This window comes from Strigops habroptila, chromosome 8 (genome assembly GCF_004027225.2).
Source record: "Strigops habroptila isolate Jane chromosome 8, bStrHab1.2.pri, whole genome shotgun sequence".
NCBI lineage: Eukaryota > Metazoa > Chordata > Aves > Psittaciformes > Psittacidae > Strigops > Strigops habroptila.
This window is the reverse complement of record NC_044284.2, coordinates 3,019,835-3,040,977: the sequence shown is the minus strand read 5'-3', so window position 1 is coordinate 3,040,977 and position 21,143 is coordinate 3,019,835. Positions and strand designations below refer to the sequence as shown.

General features: G+C 41.6%; 1 protein-coding gene across 6 annotated transcripts in view; it reads left to right on the top strand.

The window, feature by feature from the left end:
* The first annotated feature begins 1,010 nt into the window (after positions 1–1,010).
* ARHGAP29 (Rho GTPase activating protein 29) overlaps positions 1,011–21,143 on the top strand; it is a 49,401-nt gene continuing 29,268 nt past the window's right edge. For all 6 annotated transcript variants that reach the window (XM_030496316.1, XM_030496320.1, XM_030496319.1 and 3 more), the window contains exons 1-2: positions 1,011–1,130; positions 3,627–3,972. In XM_030496316.1, the coding sequence (XP_030352176.1) occupies positions 3,711–3,972 (262 nt within the window). In that variant the 5' untranslated portion in view covers positions 1,011–1,130; positions 3,627–3,710. The remainder of the gene's footprint in view (positions 1,131–3,626; positions 3,973–21,143) is intronic.

The following is a 21,143-nucleotide window of genomic DNA, read 5'->3' as shown; positions in this document are numbered from 1 at the left end:
CTAAGAATTAGATGTTTTCATACATTATTGAAAGTATGTCCCATCCCAGAGCTTGGACATTGGACTGAAGATTGCTGAATTTAAATGGCCTTTTAGTAAGCGAGGAATAAAGTGTGGGTTTGTAATCCTTGCCTCTAGAAGGTGGAAATCTTACTGCTGCCGTCAGCTGACGTAAGAAAGGGCCATATAGAAGTCTAAAGGTCCTGATGCCGCTGGTAACTATTTGAGTTTCTGTATGATGCTGCAAACTCCTGCTTTTCCAACTTTCTTTTCCTTCTTAACCAAAATAAAAGGCGCGTATATGTGCACATGCAACTAAACTCGGAAGCTACACTATGCCAAAATGTGGGCTGAATCCACTCCCACCCTGCGGGTATAGTCTGGCGTTGTTATACTTGGATTTCGTTGCTGCTTTTCTTTTCCCTAAGTAGCTAGCAGAGCTCATCCAGAAATAAAAGCGAGCTTGGTAGGAAGGGAAGTGTGCGTGTGTGTGTGTGTACACACACATCTTACTCACTCATAACAATAGCAGAGGCTGCACAGCGAGTGACATACCAGATTCAGCAGTAGAAAGCGTGGGGGGACTCAAGCATGAGAAACATTATTCTCCCCTTTGCCACGGTCTGTTTGTTTCTTGTTGGGAAAATCACTTAAAAGCAAACCCTGTTTGCTAAACACCGCCCAGCCTGGATTTGGGCTTCTGAACCCCGTTTGTGTGCAGCTCCTGCGCTTGCAACACACACGCTGAGTGCCCGGCAGCTACAACTCCCTTTCCGGAGGGGGCACGGGCTGCGCCGTGCGGTGCCGGGACGCGTGATGCGGGAGCGGGAGGGCGAATCCTCCCTTCCCGTGTCCCACCGGCCATTGTTCGCCTTATCGCGTCCATCTCAGCCCCACAGCCGCCGCTGCGCGCCCGCGGCAGGAAGGCGGAGGTGCTGGGGGGTGTGCGCTGTGCGGAGCCCCGCCCCGCGGCGGGCGTGCGGGGAGGCGGCGCCGGGAGCGGCGGCGACCCCGGGGGCGGCGGCGCGGGCCGCGCTGAGGGCAGTGAGGGCGCTCCATGGGCAGCGCGGCGGCGGAGCGAAGGGCCCGCGGCGGCCCGGCTGCTGCCTGCGCTCGGCCGCCGCTCTCCGGTAAGGGCCGGCGGCGGGAGGGAGGGAGGGAGGGAGGGAGGGAGGGAGGGAGGAAGGAAGGTTGGGGGTGCTCGTCTGCCACCGCCGGAGCGGCACCGGGTGGGGGCCGGGGGCTCACCCCCGCCCTGCCCCGCACCGCACCTCCGCGGGGAGGGCGCTGGGCGCGGAGGACGTGCGGTGTGGCGGCGGGGCAGGGCGCCGGCAACGCGCGACCCCCCGCCCGGGAGCGGCCCTGCCCTCGGCCGGGCGACGTGGCCCCTTCGGGGCCGTCCCCTCTCTTTGGTTCTGTCTTTCCTTCCCCTTCCCCACCGGGGGGATTGTGGTGCTGGGAGAGCGAACTGCTGAGCTGTCTGGCGCTGTACGCTTTTCTTTCCCCCTTTTCTGACCGCTCGCTCCTAACCGGAGCAGTCTGGAGGCGTTTATAGAGAAGCTGGTGGCCGCTCTGCGTTCTCAAAGGCAGAGCCTCCTGAAGAAATATGAAACACTTCTCAATGACGAAAGGCATGTGAGGGGAAACTTTTCCCCATCTGCCTTGTAACGCGGGAGAAGCAGGGCTAAATGTTTACGAGGGGAAAGGTGGCTGTTGTGCTGAACTCTTCGGGTTTGGTTCTGCTGCTACTTTACAGCAAAAGTTTCGAGTTTTTCCTATGCAGAAATACTTTGACATCAGTCTTATACTTGCGATGGAATTATTGTACTGCTTGTTGCTCGTCTAAATGAATGAAAATAAGGCAACCTATCTCTAAAATAACCCAGCTCTAAAAGCGTGGACTGGCTTCGGGAACAGGTCTAACACATCGTGCTACTTTTAAGTTGACTCTGAAGCTGGCCAGACTTAAAAGCAGCATGTCTTTTAAATACTATGAAAATCTCTGTCTCGATATAAATACATATCACACTTGTTAAAAGGAAGGGAGGTTTTGTGGCTTCTTCTGCTGTAATTGCAAGGTGGAATTGCAAAGTAGCTTTGTAGCCATGAGAATTACATGTGGGAACAGAAGAAACTTGCTTAAACATTATGTTTAATGTAAACCTCACCTCAATCTACTTGAGGTGTTTGGAATTGCTTAATTATATTATTTGTGTAGTACTCTTACAGGTACTGACTTTAAAGAGTAAATAGAAATTAGAGCAGTTAATTTGTGTTAAATGCTGAAGTTTTCTCCCCGCTCCCCCAGCACGCCCTCCCTGCCAGATTAATTGCAAAACCAACTGCTTTGGCCACGTTTCCTCTGATATTTTTGAATTGTGAAGAGAAATAAAGCAGAAATAATGGAAAAATAATTGAAGTGCCTTAGAATGACGCCTGTTGAAATACAGTGTTCTAAACGTTAAAGGTGCTACTTCTTAAGTTGGTCGAACCAAATACAAACATAAGCAGGAGAACTCATCTCAACCTGCGTTTTTAGATTGTAAGAACTTTTATTTTGAGCTAAAAGGAGTTGAATTTGAACTCTTGCTACAGATAAGCCTGCAACCCATGTTAACTTTGTAGCTGTCATGTTGCAGTTTGGTTTTTGGTTGTTTTTCCCCATGTAGTGTTTGCCATATAGTGTAAACATTGAGGATTTCTCCTGGTGTTGAGGGAATAAAAGCAGGCATTGTGGGAGCTGCTGGCACCATACCTGACTCTGCCACCTGGAGTTTGCTGCCTTGAAATGAATCGCTTAACCTGACGTGGGGCAATTTGCAGCAGCGCTCTGGGTTTTCTGAGCAGAACAAATGCAGGTTGCTGCTTAGATATACCGGGAGAACCTTCCCCAAATTTGTGCACTTTTATGGTGGAACTTCTAAGGGCTACTAAAGCAGAGCAACACCCTTCGAGATAAGTGCACTGAGATTTGTAGATACGCTTTGATACTACAGTATTTTTAAATCTCTTTTCTGTGTTTTCCCTTTGATTGCCCTTCATGTTAAAAGGTTGCAGGCTGAAAAGACACATAACTTCTTTCAGGATGTTTTCTTTTCTGAGATGAGCTGTGGTAGCCCATGGTTTCTTGCTCTACACAAAGAGAATTCATCCTATCAGATCAAGGCTGTCTATTATCTTGGGACAGGATGCTGAACACAGCTTGGTGGTTGATGCAAGCAGGGAAGTTGCTCATGGTCTATATCGAATCAAGTGTTTTTGCAGTTGTATTCAGTTGTAGTAACATATCATGGTAAAGAACAGGTCTTGGTAAATGTAAACAACTTGATTCTTAAGGTTTCCAGAATAAATATTCAGGGCAGAAACATTGCTCACGAGTTAGGTTTTGAAATAATTTCTGCATACCTTTGATTTCTGTGCAACACTCTATCTGTTGCAGGAATTGAAATCACCTCAAACGGTCAGAAACGCTTGTAATACTTCAGTTAAGGATTGTAATGTAAGGCAGTGTCATATTGAAAGAAGTTTTGGATCTTGTCAGTACAAAAGTATTACTTCCCATGTATCTCTATACTAATCATCATTTTTCCTTCTCCTCCACCTCCTTCCTCCCCTCAATTTTTAAGGGTTTCATCCTTGGCTTGTCCAATGGACCTGAAGCACTGCTGAGCGTTACCTGCAGGAGCTCTACAAGCACAGCGGCTGCTGGGATGTTGCGGCAGAACGGTGGAAGCAACAAGCGTGGTTTGGGATTAGCCCGACTGTCTACCTCCAACTTCTTCACCATCTCCAATTCAGGAAACTGGGGAATGGGGCGCAGCACCAAGAGCAGCTCTCTGAGCAGCATCAGCTCCAACTCGGACTGCTATGATAATCCTGTTGTGGATCCAGAATATATCACGCAACTGGTGAATGACGTCAGGAAGTTTGCAGACGTGCTGCTGTATTTGAAGGAAGCCATTTGTTCAGAAGGTATGTCAGTTGGTCTGAATTCTTATATTCTCTGGAATTCTCACAACTCCATATGTTTTAACTGGTCTTTGCAGTGGTTGTTCCCTCTGGGCTTTTACCTTCCCCCTTTATCCTCCCTTCCTCCCCTCCCCCAGCATGATGACTACGGGAAGTGGTGGTGGTTAGTTTGGGTTCTGTATTTCCTCACCAGAACACTGCAATACGTTTCATAATCATAACAAAGCAAAATACGCTTTAGCAGGCAGCGTAGGCTGATGCTAAAAATTAGCAAGACCATGAACTGATTAGTTTTTACCCACCTGAATGGGTTTTTTTATAATTCCAAAGAATTCTGTTAATATTTTGGTGATTTTTCTAGGCTAGGTTTGGGTTTTTAAAGTCTTCTGTGCTAGTAGTTTGAGTTTTAAGGTAGGATGTAACTGCACTTCGTCCTTCTACGAGATAAGTATTTACCATCTTTTGCCAGTAGGTGGAAACTGCAAAGTTCCTTGCTCAGGAGGAGTGTGCGTTAGTGTGTGGTGTTCTTATTCCTTTAGGGAAATCATGTTCATTTTGGCCATCAGCAGAAAAGCTTTTATCTAACTTGTACAGAAATGTGATCATGTTAATAGCTGAAATAGCATCCAGAGCTGTTTGCTATAAGGTGAACCGAGTGCTAAGCGTTTGCAGTCCCCTCTGTGTCAAGTGAGTCTGCACACAGCTGAGCTAGCTCTGCCAAAAGGTGTGAACAAACCTTAACAGGGCAACCATTTGAGACCAGTGACCACTTCATGCTGACAGTGGTTTTGCTGAGCGCACAGGGTGAGCAGAGGTGTGTGTGAGGTGCTTGGTGCCTACTGACGCTGAAAAGGGCACCCCGGAGGAAAGGCCTGCCCAAATGTTCCATTGCCACACAGCAGTTGGGAATTAAATGTTCAGGTTAAAATGTTGGACTCAGAAGATCCAAATGACTAACATGGAAGACAGGAGTTGTTATCTTGTTTTATACCACATTGTACAGTTAGTTTGTGAAAGTGTTGGCCATTTAAAGGACTGTTAATTTATAAAGGAGGATTGTTTCTTTTCCACAGTTTCGAGTGTTCGTTTTGACCTCTGTCTCCAAAATCTCGTGATAGAGTGAGTTCTGTAATACTGGGCTTGCCTTCTGCTGGCTGGAGACAACTTCCTGGAAGCTGCATAGTTTGGGTTACATTTCTCCATTTGATTTATCTTTGGAAATGTTTGCACTTGTCCAAAAATTAGCAAAGACTTACTAAGGTGATAGAACAGACTTCTTGCACATAAAATTCTGGCTCCTGATGTTTGCAGCTTAGCACCATCCTGAAATTAGTGACGTGAATGACTCCAAGGTGGAATCAGTTGCAGGGACAGGAAATGAATTCCGTTTGGACAACATTAATCAATGTAGATTTTGTTGAATAGTAAAACTTTGAAGTTTATGAAATAACTAAAAATTCTGCTACCAGTTACTGGAATAATAAGTTTTGTGTATGTGCTGCATCTTTAAGCAGTTCAGAAGTGGCAAATACAAGTCATGCAACAGGGTTGCACCAGTGAACTCTTGTATTTGCCTGGTAAGCATTCCTAGAGCTTGCTGCAGGCCTTCCAGCCTCTAGCCGCTATTCCCTCAGATAGCTTCTGCGTCTGCTCTTAGTCGGAGTGTTGCTGCTTTGGCAGATTTGTCTAACCTCCTTTCCATGCACACTAACCTCCCTCTTGGGCTGAGGTCTGCAGCCATAGGTGGGCTGATTCCAGTGGGTGCATGCCTGGAATTTCATCCCGCCTGCTGGTTGTGTTCCCTGCTGGTGTTATCTGAGCTGCCTTGGAAGAGCCTAGCTGTTTTTCAGCTATGCTTCGCTTAACATTCTCCTGATGTAGTGATACTATCTTGGATGAGAAATCTAAGCTATTTTGGATTAGAACTTGTGTTCATGTCTAAACTAGATCATAAGTGCCTTTGATTATAGACTTGTACTGTGCTTTGTACAGTACCAATGCAAGTCAACATCTAACATGAAGAGTGAGCTGAGATCTCTTAAGGAGAGAGTGCTATATAACTGAAGTTTTCAGTATATTTCAAGGGTATTTCTCTTTGCATTACTTATGCTAATATAATTTCATTTCTCACAGTAGTCTCATGTTCATAATGCTGAATAAATCTGGGATGTTGCTTCTCAACAAAGTAAACCCAGCATTGTAACTTTGATCATTTTTCAGACTCACAACAATGTTTGTTATATAAACTGCAATCTAATCTCCTTGCTGGCACCAAGTAGGAAACTTGCTTCTTGATGATACTTTACATAAAAAAACCACCCCCACCCCCAAAAAAACCCCACCACCATAAAACCCCCCATCCCAAACACACAAACAAAAAACCCTCTGAATGTAGCTAGAGTTGAAAAGTTTGTCAGCTGTTTGAACATGAGGGAGCTGCAGTTGCCTCTTGTGTTGACTGGAATACCATGTGTTCCACACACTTCAGTTCTTGCTGCCTGTTTCTTTTGAATTCCCTTTTGAATCTAGGCATTGTACTCACTGGATGTAACAATCCGTTAGAAGCAATCCAACTTGAGGCATAGGATCAAGATACTTTACTCGTGTCTTAAATGTCTTTGTTAAAGAGGAGGTCTGGGCATTTTTTGAACATAGGTCAAAGAATGCAGTGCTGTTTCACAAAACTTATATTTAATTGTACTTGATGACAGGCTGAACTTGTAGTGTTTGAACTGCACAAACAGTGCATCGGTCTCTTGGTCCAGTCTTCAGTTACATTTCCAGATGAGCAAGATAGTGTCAAATGGCTGATATTTGTAAGGATAGTTATATTGTCATCGTATCTTTGTGTTTGAACTGGCAGGCTGTCTTCATTTGTAGCATTCCTACTTTGTGAGGTCAGAGATAACTGGAATACATTGAGGAGGCTCAAAATAAGTCAGTCATCTTTCCTTTCTGATAAGAAAATTAAAGCAGTTCCTCAGAAATCCCTGCCTGGAAAGCCAAACTTCAGAGTATTTGTTCAATACATAGAAGACTCTGAAAATTGCCTGCAATCTGTGCTGCTCTAAGACTGTTCATTTGAGTTTTCACTTTTACTGATGGTATTCTGTATTCTCAGTGTACCTCAGGTTCAGTTCTTTCAGTTTTAATGTATATCCTAAGTACAAATTGTTAAGACATAATGGCTTGGAAGCTGGTGAGTTTTCTCTTTGTGTTTTGAGCTCCAACAGTAGCTTTTCAGCTGTTGGTTCAGAGTGTGAGAACCAAGTGTTGCCTTCAGCTTGCACCCCCGTTTGAAAAGGTAGGACATACAGGGAAGTACTATCTAAAGGCTGGAGCTGTCTATGATCTTCAGAGGTAGTGGTGCTCAAGGAGAGAAGTGACTTTCCATGGTAGAGAATGTTTTAGGAACTGAATTGTTTGCCTCCAATTGAGGCCTGCTGAGAGCTTAACAACCTGACCATAGTATTGAGAATACTGTGTCATTTGAAGTGTGTGAGGTTATACTTAAGGTAAATCCTGCCATTTGAAGAGATTAATTCTTGTCCCAAAGCACGGGTTTAATGCATCTGCAGGTGAGTGCTGTTGAATTTTGTGGCTGGGTACGTTCAACATGCATAGTATGTTCTTTTGGAGAATAGGAGGTGTGGGTTAACAGTGGTATCCTGTCCAAACCTTTGAAAAGATAAGGGTGTCTCTACCTCATCAAAGTTGTACAGAAAGCATGTCAGCTGCTTTTTAGGACAGAACATGCAGGACCTCTCTCACAAATTTCTATTAGAGAATTTATCAGTTCAAAAGTAGCATTGCTTATTGCACAGATACTCAAAGTTGAGAATGTATTTAAGAGTAGGTATGTATGAGCTTGGTGACACTACAGTCTGTGCTATTATTGCATGTAGTACATTCCACTGTTGCTTTAAGCAAATGATGCCACTTTGCGGTGGTCTTTGCTCAAATGAGATTCATTTACTCGGGTTTAAAAGGACCACACAAAAGAATATTTAGGACACAGTCTGAGTTCCTAATTAGAATACATTTTGCTAAGTGTTTCACTTCTAAACAGTAAATAGTAGCTTTTACTTGTATCACATCAGAGAAGGGGGAACCATTCCTGTTTCCCTAGTCTGAAGCTAGTTAGCTACTCGTTTTGTGACATCTGCTCTTCATTTATTTTTTAAGGAATGTAATGTATGCTTCATACTGTAAGTTCTGCCTTTGGGACTGTGGGAAATGCTGTGTTTCATTACAAATAGCTGTAAGAGTAAAATTTGCATGTGCTTTAAAAATGCAGGAGTATTTTACTTTGTACTTTATAACAGAATATATTTTGGAATTATTGCTTGCTTTATCATGAACTTTGAAGTAATCTTCAAAGTGTGATGTTGTGTGCTTCATGTGGGTAATTCTGCATCCTTTTCATGAGCAAACACTTTTCCTCAAGCTCATCCTATCTTCAACCCAGATATTTTAGAAGGCAGAATAGCAAGATAAAGCTCACACCTTTCATCACTGATTTTTCTGTGGGGATCAGATTTTGCTGTCTGGTTTCCTTGAGTTTAAGATTTTTTGATTATTATTATTATTTCTTTTAAAACTGAAGCAGAGGTAAAAAATACAGGTGAAGCTGGATGGCCTGGTCAGGAACGTCTGCATCCTCCTTAGCGTAGCACCAAGACTTGTAAAGGATGAGGAATGCTACCTAACTTGAAACCTCTCAGGTCCTTATTTTTGAAGGGTAAGATATTCAGCCCAGTGGGACGATTTTAAAGGTGTGTCAAGTGAAATAGTTTCCTCAAAATAAGGAACTTGTAATCTCTAGTGACTTCAAACCCTTGTTTTAGCATCACAGAGGCTGGTATAAATCACATGCTACACTAAAAGGCAGAAGCTGTCTGAATGTAATGCCTGAGGGTCAAAGAGGGATAATTTCTCTTCAGCCCTTCCAGGCTTTGGTAATATGTGCCTTATTTTTTGTCCATATTTTAGTACAGTTAAGGTACTGTAGTATATTTAGCATTTGATTCTTATTTATTTTCTTATAATGTAAAACAGTAATGTCCTTTTTCTGAGGCAGTCTTCTTGCAAGTCAGTTGGTCCTGTTTTGCTAGGGAAATCTGAAGTTCATTAGCTATTGCAGCGAAGATTACAGATTGAAATTATGATAATTTATAATACTGGGTGTAATTTTGCTGTTTGTTCTTTATTACGATTTTGATGTTTCTCAATGAAAGGTGCTGTCTTTGATACACCTTAAACTTGGATGTATTTACCTGTCTAATGACACCTCTTAGTATGAATGCTTGGTAGGTGGGCAAACTGCTCGAAACAAGGATCTGAGGAAGTGTTTGCCTTTCTTTGCAAGTCTCTGTAAGGAACATGCGGGGCAAGTCTCTGGAAGAAACATTTGGGTTGGGGTGGGGTGTGTTTGTTTTAAGGGAAGTTGGACTGATTTCTTTAAAGCTTTTGTGAAGATGGTGCTGGTTTTCTGTTTGTTAGTATTTTGTGTCTTAAATAAACCTTTATAGGAGAAGGTAAAAAAGAAGGTAAAAAAGGCAAAGAAAGAAAGTAAAATGCTGTCAGGGCAGCTGACTTCCAGGGACTGTCAGAGCATAGAACATATCAAATGTGTCAGTAATCTGCTTGTGAATTGATGAAATGACTGTCGAGGATCCTCAGGAAAAGGCAGAGGAATTAGTGTAAATCGTAGCACGTTGTTTCCTTTATTCCTTGTAGCATGAAAAAAAGGGGAAAACAAGCTGTCTAGTAGATAATAATTCCTGTTACAGAAATCACAATGTTTGAGGATGTTGACAAATAGTCTGAAGCGGGATTTTAATGTTAATCACTTCCAGGATCTACTGAAGTGTTACATAGTTGTAATACCTGAAGAATAATTCTGTAACTTGGTATTAAAATATTACCTTTTTTATACTTTATAGTTCTCTTCAAACTTGGTCAACAAGGAACTAACTGCATGTTTTTAATGTATTAGGCTGTAATTATATTGTTCATCCTCTTGCTGACCCAAATAAGATGTGAAGAGGTGAATTCTGACAGTTTGTATTTGCTGCTTTGGATGGTATCGTTCCCATAGCAGAGCTGGCAGAAGTCACCTTGTGAGTCACGGTAGCAGGGAAGCCAGGTCTAAACTAGATTTCGGCAGGAGTAAGGCAGCTGGAAGGAATAACTTGTGAAGGTGCTCCTCAGAAATTCCGGGTTTTTCTTCCTCACCAGCAGCTGAATTGATGGTGGAGTTCTGCAACTGCTGAAAATGGACGAGATGCATCTGAAATTGTTGTTTTCTTATTAGAAAGCTTGTTTAGGGCTTTATTTTTAAAGATACTAATAGAATATTTCCAGAGCAGCTTAGAGAACAAACTTAAGTGTGAGCTGCTCTGATCTCGCCACTTCTTCCTGGCACTGGCAGTGGTTTTCTGGTGGCTGCATAGCAAGCCAGTTCTAGGGGTAGGTCTGCCTGAACAGTAGTCCTGGGAAGAAAGAAATGCATTTTCAGCCAGGTCAGTTCCATGAGCTGACTGTAAAGTTGTACAGAGTACTGGCAACAAAGGGAGAAGGTGGCTGGCAAAGGAATGAGTGGCCAGAGGTTAAAATGGAACAAGACTGTGAAGGTCTAGGCAGAGCTGGCATGGCACTGCACCCTGACACTACAGCATATGCTGCTAAAAACCTGAACCAACTCTTTTGTCTGCTCTACTGAATGCTGATTTGACAGGGGTATATGAAAGGTGGGGAGAACAGAAAGCAAAGAATGCCCTTTGTAGGTGTCAACATAATCAGCAGCTTATTCAGTTTATCTTGTATAGCTCTGAGCTTTTGGCATATTTGAATTTGACAGTCATCTTTTAGACTTGCCTTCCTAAAATCTGCTTCTTGTATGCAAAGATGTATGTGCTTGCAGTCTTTCTGGCCTGGAAATTCTTTAGTCCACCCTTTCACATATCTCCAAATAATAGTCACTTCTAAATATTAGTTCTATCAATCTGAAATTGAAACTGTTTTCTGACAAATGTGAAACAGTCTTTCAAGGTAAGAGCTGTAAAGGATATAAATAAGGATAAGAACAAATTAAATGCTTCCTTAACTTTTTTAACAAAGTGCAATTATTACTAAGAACCCAAAGCCAATAGTAGTGGTTTTTAAACAGCTTCTGATGCTTTTTGTGGCAAGGCTCAGAGGAAGAAAGAAAAATACAGGCATGTAAACTGTTTCTCTTAGTTCAGCTGTAGGACTACAGCAAGCCAGAGACCTGGCCATTTTCCCATGCTTTCCTGACTTTCACACTGTCCTTTCTTCTTGGATCCTCTCAAGATCAGAAAGCATTGAGATCCCTGGCTGTGAGTCCTCTTCCTGTCCAGTGCCAGATTCCTCAAACCTGAGAAGTTCTGCAAAGCAAGCAGAAGCTTGATGTACTCCAGAGAACCTGGTCCATAAAAGAACTAGTGAAGCCTGAATGAAGGCAAGCCCACAAGAATCCAACAAAAAGTAGTTTACAGTCCAAGTTTATGGGAGGCAGCTGTAGCTACAGGCCATGGTTTTCCCAAGGAATGTTACGTTTAAGCTGGGAGAGAAAACTTTCCGCCTTCCTATTTCACTCCAGATCATTCCACAAACTATTTTACCCAGGTTTCTTGTTTTCTGTAAGTCTGCTGTCTTGCAGGCTTTTGTTGGGGAGTCTTGGACTTCCAGATGTGACCAGAGTCAGAGGAGCTGGGCATGTTCTATGTGTTTTTGCTTTGCAGGTTTGCAGTATTGGAGCACTATTAATTAATCTGCAGTCATGGAATAATTCTGCTGTTTCCAGTACTCTGAACAAGCAGAGGAAAAAAACCTCAACCTCCTTTTGAACTTCAGTTCAAGTAAAGCTGGGCTCTTCGTAGTCAAAGTGTAAGCTGCTTGTTAAATGCGGGTCAGTAATGTTGGGTAGTAAATGCTGTTTCTTCAGTTTCAGGGAAGACTGAAGTTAAATAATAACTTAGTGGACCAGGAGATAAGTTTGTGGCTGATAGTACTACCCTTCCCCCAGTTGCATACTCTGCATTCCTTTAGAACAAATGTTCACTTGTTGCTATAGTGTCCAAGATCAGCAGTCAGGAGCAGGGTGTGTGTGTGTGTCTTGAAGGCCTGAGTGTTAAAGATGTGAAATTAACCCTTACGTGCAGTCTGGATAGTTGTGTTGACTTAAATAATCATCATTATCTCCCTTTAGGAAAACTCTGAACTGGTTATAAGAGAGAACAAGCATTTCCCATTTTTCTGTTCCATTGAAGCATGAAAATGTAATAGGAAAACTCCATCCTTCCTTCTTTTTGCAATTCTGATGTACAAAAGAATCTCAACACACTTACAGAGCCTTAGCTACATAGTTTATTAGAATTACTTTCTCTTTCCATCACAGCAACTACACTAATGACAAGATTAGCAAGATGAAAAGTGAGTACTGAGGAAGAGGATGAATAGTCAGTTTTTCTTCTTTGAATGTAAATGTAAAATTAGGCCTTTCAACAACAAAAATGCTTGTAATATAGTTTGAAGCTTAAGAAACAGGAGGACACCTGGACACAAAAACCTTTCTATCTCGACTCTGCCCCAACACGTGAAAGATAAGATTTGATCCATACCCAGTGACAAGTCTTGTGTTCTTAACAGCAGTTCCAGTGTACATGTAGGAGCTTCTTTTGTTTAAAAACAGAACAACCTCCCCTTGCCCTAACTTAGTTTCCTAATGGAAACTAAGGGCAAAATGCACTGTAGTGTACCCACAAAAATATTCCATTTTCTCACTTCTCTGATGCATCAGTTTATCAAAGTTGCAACATAAACCATCAATACAAGTAAATTTTGTATGCTGAACAGCATAAAGTTTAACTGTCATCTTAATGATTTTGACTTTATGAATATTTCATAGACTGAATCATTCCTTTTCCACTAGTTTCATTGGGAGTGTTTGTCCTTCCCGTTTATGTAGCAAGGTCACAGGACTGAAGCTGACTTGTCTCTTAATTAAGCAAGTGTTGCGGTGGTTTGGTTATGTTGGATCTAACATCTCTTTAACGGACTGGAGGTAGAACTGCATGGCAGGTTGGAGCTGTGATACAGAGCCTGGATCTTGATCTTTGTAGATAGCCATTTCCCTTTTTTAAGGAAAGTAGGGATTTTATGGGGGTTATTCCTTTGTCACCCTAAAATGTCCCTTTTTAGAGAAGATGGAGGTGACTCATGAAAGGCTGTAGAACATAGTTGTGTTTGGGTTAAACTTTCATCTTGCTGACATTCGTTACAGAACAGCGCAACTGCAAATCACAGCACTTAAAGAATTCTTTTTTTTTTTTTTTTGTGGTTTACCTGAACAAAGGATTTTTTTCCTTTTGCCTTTTTTTCCTGGTTTACCATTTGATGGTACTTTCTTGGGCTGATTTTTAGAAGTATATAGGAACTGCTATTTGCCAGTCTTGGTTATCTTTATTTTGGAGATTCTGTCAATTTAGGATGACGGTTGGTTTCTCAAACTTACCTCTGCAGGGTTGTGTTCTGTGTCATGGCAAAAGTGCTTCAGATATTTGAGTAAGCCCCATTGTTGCTTAAATCTGAAGGGGCATGAATGAAAAATGAAGTGCATGTGGCTAATATTCACATATAGAGCTGACCAAGTTCTGCCTCTTTCTATTATAATTGTTACATTCGGTAGCTTTTACTGACCGGCACATCCTTTGGTAGTTGGTTTCGGGATTTTTAGTTTAGCATTGAGTATGTGGAGTGAGAATTTCAGTGGTACTGGGGGAAACATCTGTGTAACTCCAGAACCATAAAGCAAACAGATTCTGTAGTTGTCTTTTTCACCTTTCTCTGTAAGTTATTTGTGAAGAAATACTACTCAATTAAAAACGCAGTGAGCTGTGCAGTGGGTTACTGTTGTCTTTTGGGGCATGCAAGTACCAGTGGGACATCAGTTACTGCTATAATGACAGGGCTGTAGTGTTTTCTCTTCACGTGAAATTGTCAAAGATATGTAGATGTGAACTATCTGCTATCAGAAAGTTAGATTGCAGAGGGGGTTGACTGTTCCTGAATTTGGGAAGTGGGAAAGGATTTCTTCTTGAGCATTCAAATGGCTCATCCCTCTGTGTTACCTGTGCAAGCTATGTAGTCAGGCTTTACTCTCTTGGGTGGTTGTTTCAGCAGGACTGCAATGCTGGAGCTTCAAATAATTAATCCTTTATGTTCATCAGTTTTCTAGACAACCAATGGTACTGGCTGCTGCTTTAGTGATTTGAATCCCACTTAAAATCTAAGCTGATTTTGCACAGCTTTTAATTGACAAAACAGAAATTGAATACTGTCACATCCTATAGCAGGCCATAATTGTGTTTAAAGGATCCTTTAAAAGAAATGCACAAAGTAATGCACCTCTTGTTTAACACCATATAATCTCATAATCCTGGCTTTGTGTGGTCTTTTGAAAGGTAGGTGGGCTGGCAGCAATAAAACAGCTTCTTCAATCAATTGGTGACTTAGGCTAAAAGTGGAAGGAGCAGCCATGTAGAACAAATAGTATTTCAGACTAAAAGTAAAATGAGTTAAAGGTTAAGGTTGTTTTTTAATATAATCTCTTGATGTGGGTTAGCAAAGGTTAAATTTATTTTCTTTTGAATGAATGAAACAAAACTTTCCTCCCACCTCCTCTGTGTGCCAGTTCAATTTGGTAAGATCAACTTTCTGGGGCTAGTCTTTCCTATTTCAACTGGTTCTTTCTTCAGAAACTTGTATTGTGGAAGCTGAGTATTACTTCCTATGTTTTCAGAACTTGAACCAATATGCAAGGAGCAGAGTTGCTTAAAGCATAAAAGGTTTCTCAGTTTATTTTAACAGCATCTTCCATTGGCAACTGTTCAGTCCAGGGACTTGAAATGCCCTTGAATAAGAAAAAAGTAGCATACTTGTAAAGGATAGTCGCTAATCCTGGTGGATATGACTTTCTGATGAAAGGTGACCGATCAGGTTTGTTGTGGGTGTATTCATCAGTCTTGCATCCACTCGATAATTTCTAACTTACAATGTGTTCTGAGAGTGCTGAAGCATTGTCATCACCTGGTTTTACGCTTAAACTCCAGGCAAACTCAGGGAAATGATATGAACAGTAGCTAAAATAGCCATGTAGTGTGTTCACTCATTTGTCAGAAAAAGGTAAATAAAGGGAGTCCAGCATTTTTCGTTACTGTTTTCTGGACTTTAAATTTGGGGTTAATAAAAGATTCATGTATTCTAAAGATTAAACTGCATGGCTGAGCACATCTAGGTTAGTTGACTGGAATCTCAAGGCTAGTAGAATACAAAAGTTGAAGGAATGTAACATCCAGTGTATTGAAATAGATGAATGAAAAGCTGCATTGTGGTAGGGTTTTTCTGAAAGGCTTCCCCACATCCACAAATGGGGAGTTCATCTATGAATTTAAATGTGAAGTGAATGCGAAGTAACAACTGTTCTGTTGATGTCAGTTGGCAAACCAACATCATGGAAATATTTAACTGCTTTCAGTGGAGGTAGAATTACAAGATTTGGATTATTCTGATGTATTTTGCATGACACTGTCTACTTATTTGACTTCTTGAAAAGATTTGTTTTAGAGACATCTTGATGTTTATAACTTTGATTTCTGAAAATGAATGTGCTCTTGGTTTGCCCTGTTTACACAGGCAAGAAGGACTTCTAACGCAAGCTTTTACTTCTCAGTAGTATAGAATTGGACCAGAATTGAATGGGATAGGAATGTTACCCCAGTTGAAAAACAAACAAGCAAAACCCACCACAGCTTCAGGTCGCATCAGAGGCCAGTCAGCATGGTTAATGCTTGAATCTGAATGGATTCACTGATGTATTTTGGCCAATCCCTGACAGCAAATGAGAAATCTAAGAGGGCTGTTTGGGTGTTTGTGGTACACAACAGAAGCTCATCATGCTAGAAGCCTCCATTACTCCAGCCTTTCCAAGGAAAGAGAGTTTTGGGTTTTATTCAGGAGCAATATTCCTGCAGAAATTGCAAGCCTGCACTTTGTCCCTGCTTATTTCAAAAAGCCAAGAGAGACTTCTGCCCTGAAAATACCACAAACCTGTAAATACCACCTGCTTTTTAATTGTAACCTGAATTTGTACAGCTTAATTTTAGTGGCAGTAAATGGGCAAGTGACTTGCCAAGTGTTAATTCTTTTCTTGTATTATAAAAACATTATATGTGTGTAATAAATCAGACATTGCTACTTTCAATATACTGTATTCAGTAAGCTGTTTGCAGGAACTTTCCATGCATTCTCACTGAATTGGATCTCCATATTACTCTTCCCAAACAAGCCCCTCCCAAACATTAATGCTTTTATGTCAAATGTTAGGGGCTTGGCTTGCTATTTTTATGCTTTTCTTTTCCTCATTCCTACTCAAACTTCACATGTCCTTAGATTTTCTTCATTGAAATAATTGTTTAAGTGTTTATTTTTCCATAAATTCCCAGTTTTGCTGCATATAATATCATTGTGTGCAGTGGATTCTGGAGCACATGTTGCCAAAAACTCTTATGAATTTGGTGTGGTGTCTTTTAATGATGCCATGACAACAAGGGTTGCCATGATACTGATAACAAAAAAGCTAGGACTGGCTATCCTGCTGTTTTAAAAGCTTCAAGTAAGATGTTTCCTGACATAGAGATGAGTAGGTAGCTTCTGATTCTGCATTACAACACAGCTTTGAAATATGATGACTTCACTAGTGCCTTTTGGCAGCTTCCAGCCTTCTTAGAGATTTTACACGCTTAAATTCTTCCAGAAATTCGTTAAGGTTTTGGTTTTTAGTGAATTAAAATCTTTCATTCCTTACATCTGCAGCATGTTTATACAGCTAAATAAAGGAAGAATTATGATAGCCTAAGACTGCTGTTTTCTCATCACTCCTGAGCTGTGGCTGCTAACACCTAAAATATCCACCAAGCCTTTGGTCAAGCCAAAGTGTGAAACATGCTTTCTGTGTGTTTGATTAGTTCTTGTTGTGTTTCGAGTGTGATAGTGACCTCTGTCAAATCAGACAAATCCAGCAGGCTCTTAATCGTGTTAGAACGGGGCTGACGGAGAGGAGAGCAAAAAGAAAATGATGGGTTAATCTGGGGCTGTTTCTCAAACTGCAGATGTAGGAACGAGGTGATTTCCACACAGTTTGTTGTTGTATGATTGTTTTGCCTACTCTGTGATGCTCACTGGGAAGTCTCATAGTCTGGGTCAGGTTCAGACCTGAGTGCTGACAGTTTCCTAGTATGCAATATGAACATTGAAGACGATAGTAATGCAATTTTAGGTTAAAGTTATTTTGCTTTGGATCAACTCCATCTCAATGCTGACTTCCACCCCCCCCAACCTAGGTAGCTGGTGCCATGTAGTCCTTCTTTGTAACATAATGGAAACAGCATGTGATTTACCTTAATGCCAAAAATGAGGTTATTGGTAAATAAGAGTTGACAGTCTTTTAGCCAAGATGTTGGTCTTGCAGAGTGAAATGTTGGTTACTCAAACTTACTTCGTCTGAATCCTTCCAAGATTGAAAGGAGCTGACTGTTCACATTCCGTAAGGTGAGACTTTAATAAGTTTGGGATCCAGGTATTCAGATATTGAGGGAATTGCTTCCCAGTTTGCGTGCTTGTTCTTGCCACCACCTTGCAAGACTTTTGTCTGGCTTCTCCCTTTCTCCTGAAGGAGATGGGGATTTATGCAGAAGATATAAAGTGGTACTTCAAACCAGAACTGAGGCTCCTGTGTTTCAGTAGAAGTGAAAGGGAAGCTGAAGTACACACTTAGTTGATCAGCTGCAGTTTACAAAGGCAGTTCTCAAAATGGGGACTAGACCTAGCCAGGGTGATGGTTAGTTTCTGCCCCTGGCTGTGGCCCGGTGGCTTTGTACACAACTGGCATTTAACTGTTCTCATCAATTGCATTCATTCATCATCTTAAACTAGTGGGAACATCCATAGTGTGAGTTAGTTTGTGGTAGACACTTACCAAAGACAAGGTATTTAATAGTGTCCATGAGGGTAGATGGAGAAATTATTTATACAAAAATACAGGTTACCTGGTTTATAGTAAGACTTTCATAATGAGTAAGTTTATATATAATTCCTCACACCCCCATAGTCAAAAGACTGTTCTATGTATATAAGCTTGTGGCTGTAGAGAGTATGCATGGCAGGTTGTTCTGCATTGGTGCTGTCTGTCACTGTGTGTAACATTGTTGAAAGGTACTGAACGCATGAAGTAAATCATCGCATCTTTTTACCTGTAAGAAAGCTTCTTGGGTAAAGCAAGACCATATTAGAGGGTGTGAACTAGAATATGTGCTTCGAAAGTTTCAAGACTTCAAGACTTTTTCACAGATGTGTTACTTTTCAGTTGGTTTATCTAGATGGATGCCTTATCTTTTCTGTCTATCAATGTGACCGACTTCAGTTGGTTACAATTTAAACAAACTTTTAACCACAGCAAAACAAGTTGTATAATTGTTCCTCTTATGACTGGTGGAAATTTGGTACTGGAAGGAGAGTCTCCTGCTGTTAGCATTAATGTTGTAGGTGGAGAAGTGATAAGCAGAATGGTGCATGCATCTTCTGTAGGGGTCTGAACAGTAATAGAGGATAGGTGATGGCCATGGAGGGGAAAAACTGCATGTTAGTCTGTGTTTAAACTTGTCCTGGCAAACATTTGTTGACATAAACAGCTTCAGAAAAGTTTGGGCCAACAATAAATCAGGTCAGACAAAAGAATAGCAGCCAACTGACACAGCAGTGCCTTTCCTGACCGCATGTATTGTGACCAGCCCTGACTTGGCAGGGAGGGTGACTGGTGCTCACAAGCTTGATGAGTAAATTTGATTTAGTTCTGCGTGAACAGAATCCATAGCTGTAAGGCTGTTACTGCTTGCTGGTTTACTAAACAAAGGCTTCCTGTTGAGAAACACCTAAAATGAGAAAACAGGTAGCTTATGGTGTTTTTACAATAAAGATGGATGAGTGGTTATGAAATGTGGGGACAAAACCATCAAGGAGTGCAATGCTAATGTGCTGCTGAGATGGCTTGGCTAACACTGACAGGCTGCTTGGCTGCTCTGTGCTGTCTTCCTTCTGCATTATGTTCGGCAGTGTTGAATACACAATTTTCACTCTATTCCTCTTTCTCCACTTCTTCTACAGAGTACGCTTTCATGTGGTTGCCTTTACATTTTGGAAAAGCTTGTTTTCAGCCTATGTAAATGACAGTTTGAACCCCAGTGAAAGAAGATTCACAGATAGGCTACTAAGCTCTCTCCAAGCCTTTTCGGTTTTCCTACAGTTTTAAGAGTTCTGGGGTTTTTTCCTTCTGGGGAGTAGAGGGCTGACTGATTCTCCTGGGAGATTCCTGTAGTCCCCTAAGGAAACAGCTCAACTCATGTGCCCACAGGGGTCCTCTCTGCTGCAGGATCAGCAGGGTCCTCTGGTCCCAAGTTGCTGCCTAGTCTTCTGTAGTATTACAATTCATGTTATTAAGCCTGAGAAAGATCCAAGAAGCATCCACTGGTGGAGGAATTTCCTGCTGGGCTTCATGTAGATAAATGAATGTATACAGTCAGACAAGGGACAGAAGAAAAACTGAAAGTAAATATGAATTTTCATGAGTGCTTAAGTCAGATTGGATTGCTGCAGGAACTTGTTGGAGACACATTTCCTCATGCATTCTTTTCACTATAAACAGTACTTGCTCTACTGTTGTTTTGGCCTCTTAGCCGGTTTTGGACTCCTTAGTATCAAAACTATGTTTCTGTTAATCTGGCATATTTAGATTGTTTTACTACCTGTGGTTTATAAATGTGTCCCGAGCAGGAAATCTCTGTTTAAGTGTGTGTCTGGTGAGTATCAGTTGCTGAATGCAGCGTAGCTGTGGTTCCTGATGGCTTCTGCCCCCACCCCTCTCCCAGGCACGACTTGTCACAGACCTTTTGTCTTCTGGAGGCACAGAAAACAATGTTTTAGGTATTTTGTAAACAAATAAAACGGTGATGGAATACAAAGAAATCACAGTTGGGTGTAGCCAGACCTTTGCTTTTGAGAGTACAAATAACTAATCTCATGCTTGAATGCATTATTTTAGTGATAGTGTTCTCTCGGATGGTATGATAAACATTTAATTCAACTCAGCAGTTGTTTTCAGCTTGCATTTCCCTTTGAAGCTTACTGTTTCTGTTTCAGACTTGAAGAGGCTTGTTTCCCTTGAGTTGTGTTTTTTCCTCTTTCTCTCTTCCCTCTCCCACTTACTTTGCTTTTTTTCTTCCATCTCTGTTGGTCTGGTAAAATATTATCAAAATTAATGTGAAGAAACTGCATTTTGAGATCAGATATGCTGTAATTAGTCTTCTGTATGATTTTTTTTTTTTGTTGTTGTTGTCTTTGAGCTAATCTGTAAGGAACCCCAAGAGGCTGTTTTGTCCTGTAATGACAAGCCTGTAGTTGTAGGTCTCTCTGAACTCCCCACAATAATGCATGCAGTTTGTTGTATGCCTGTGATGCACTCCTTCCTGAAGACTCTCAAGCTGGGAGTAATCTGTAGATTGATTTATCTGCTTTCCTGCCTTGTTTCCCCTCACCTACTTGTTAAGGGTCCAAAAGTCTACCCACCACGTTGCCAAGAGGACCTGGTTATGGGGTATTCCTGCTCACATGATTAAGAACTCTTTTCTCTCCAGCCAGAGGTGCACATCAGAAGGCAGGGACACCTTTGTCTAGGCAAGAAATGCAGTTCTAGCCAAATGGTGTGCTTGTGCAGACCGTCTCTGGTCAGTTGACCGTAGTATTCATGCCCTTCCTGTGAGGACTGTATATATTCTGGTTAGACAGAGACAGGTGATGCAGAAGGTTTGTGGCATATAGCTTTCAAATGCCCTCATGAAAGCCTATCTGCCCCAGTCCTGCCAGTGTAAGTCACGAGTCTCAGTGAAGGGTTGCAGAGAATTTCGTCTGCCGCTGGAGGTTTGTATGAAGAAAAGAGACACCACCACCACAGACCACCTCCTGAGGATTTAAGTCTACACACTACAGTCTTATTAATGAACTACTTGGAATTGCCTTTAACTATCTAATAGCCTGTTTCC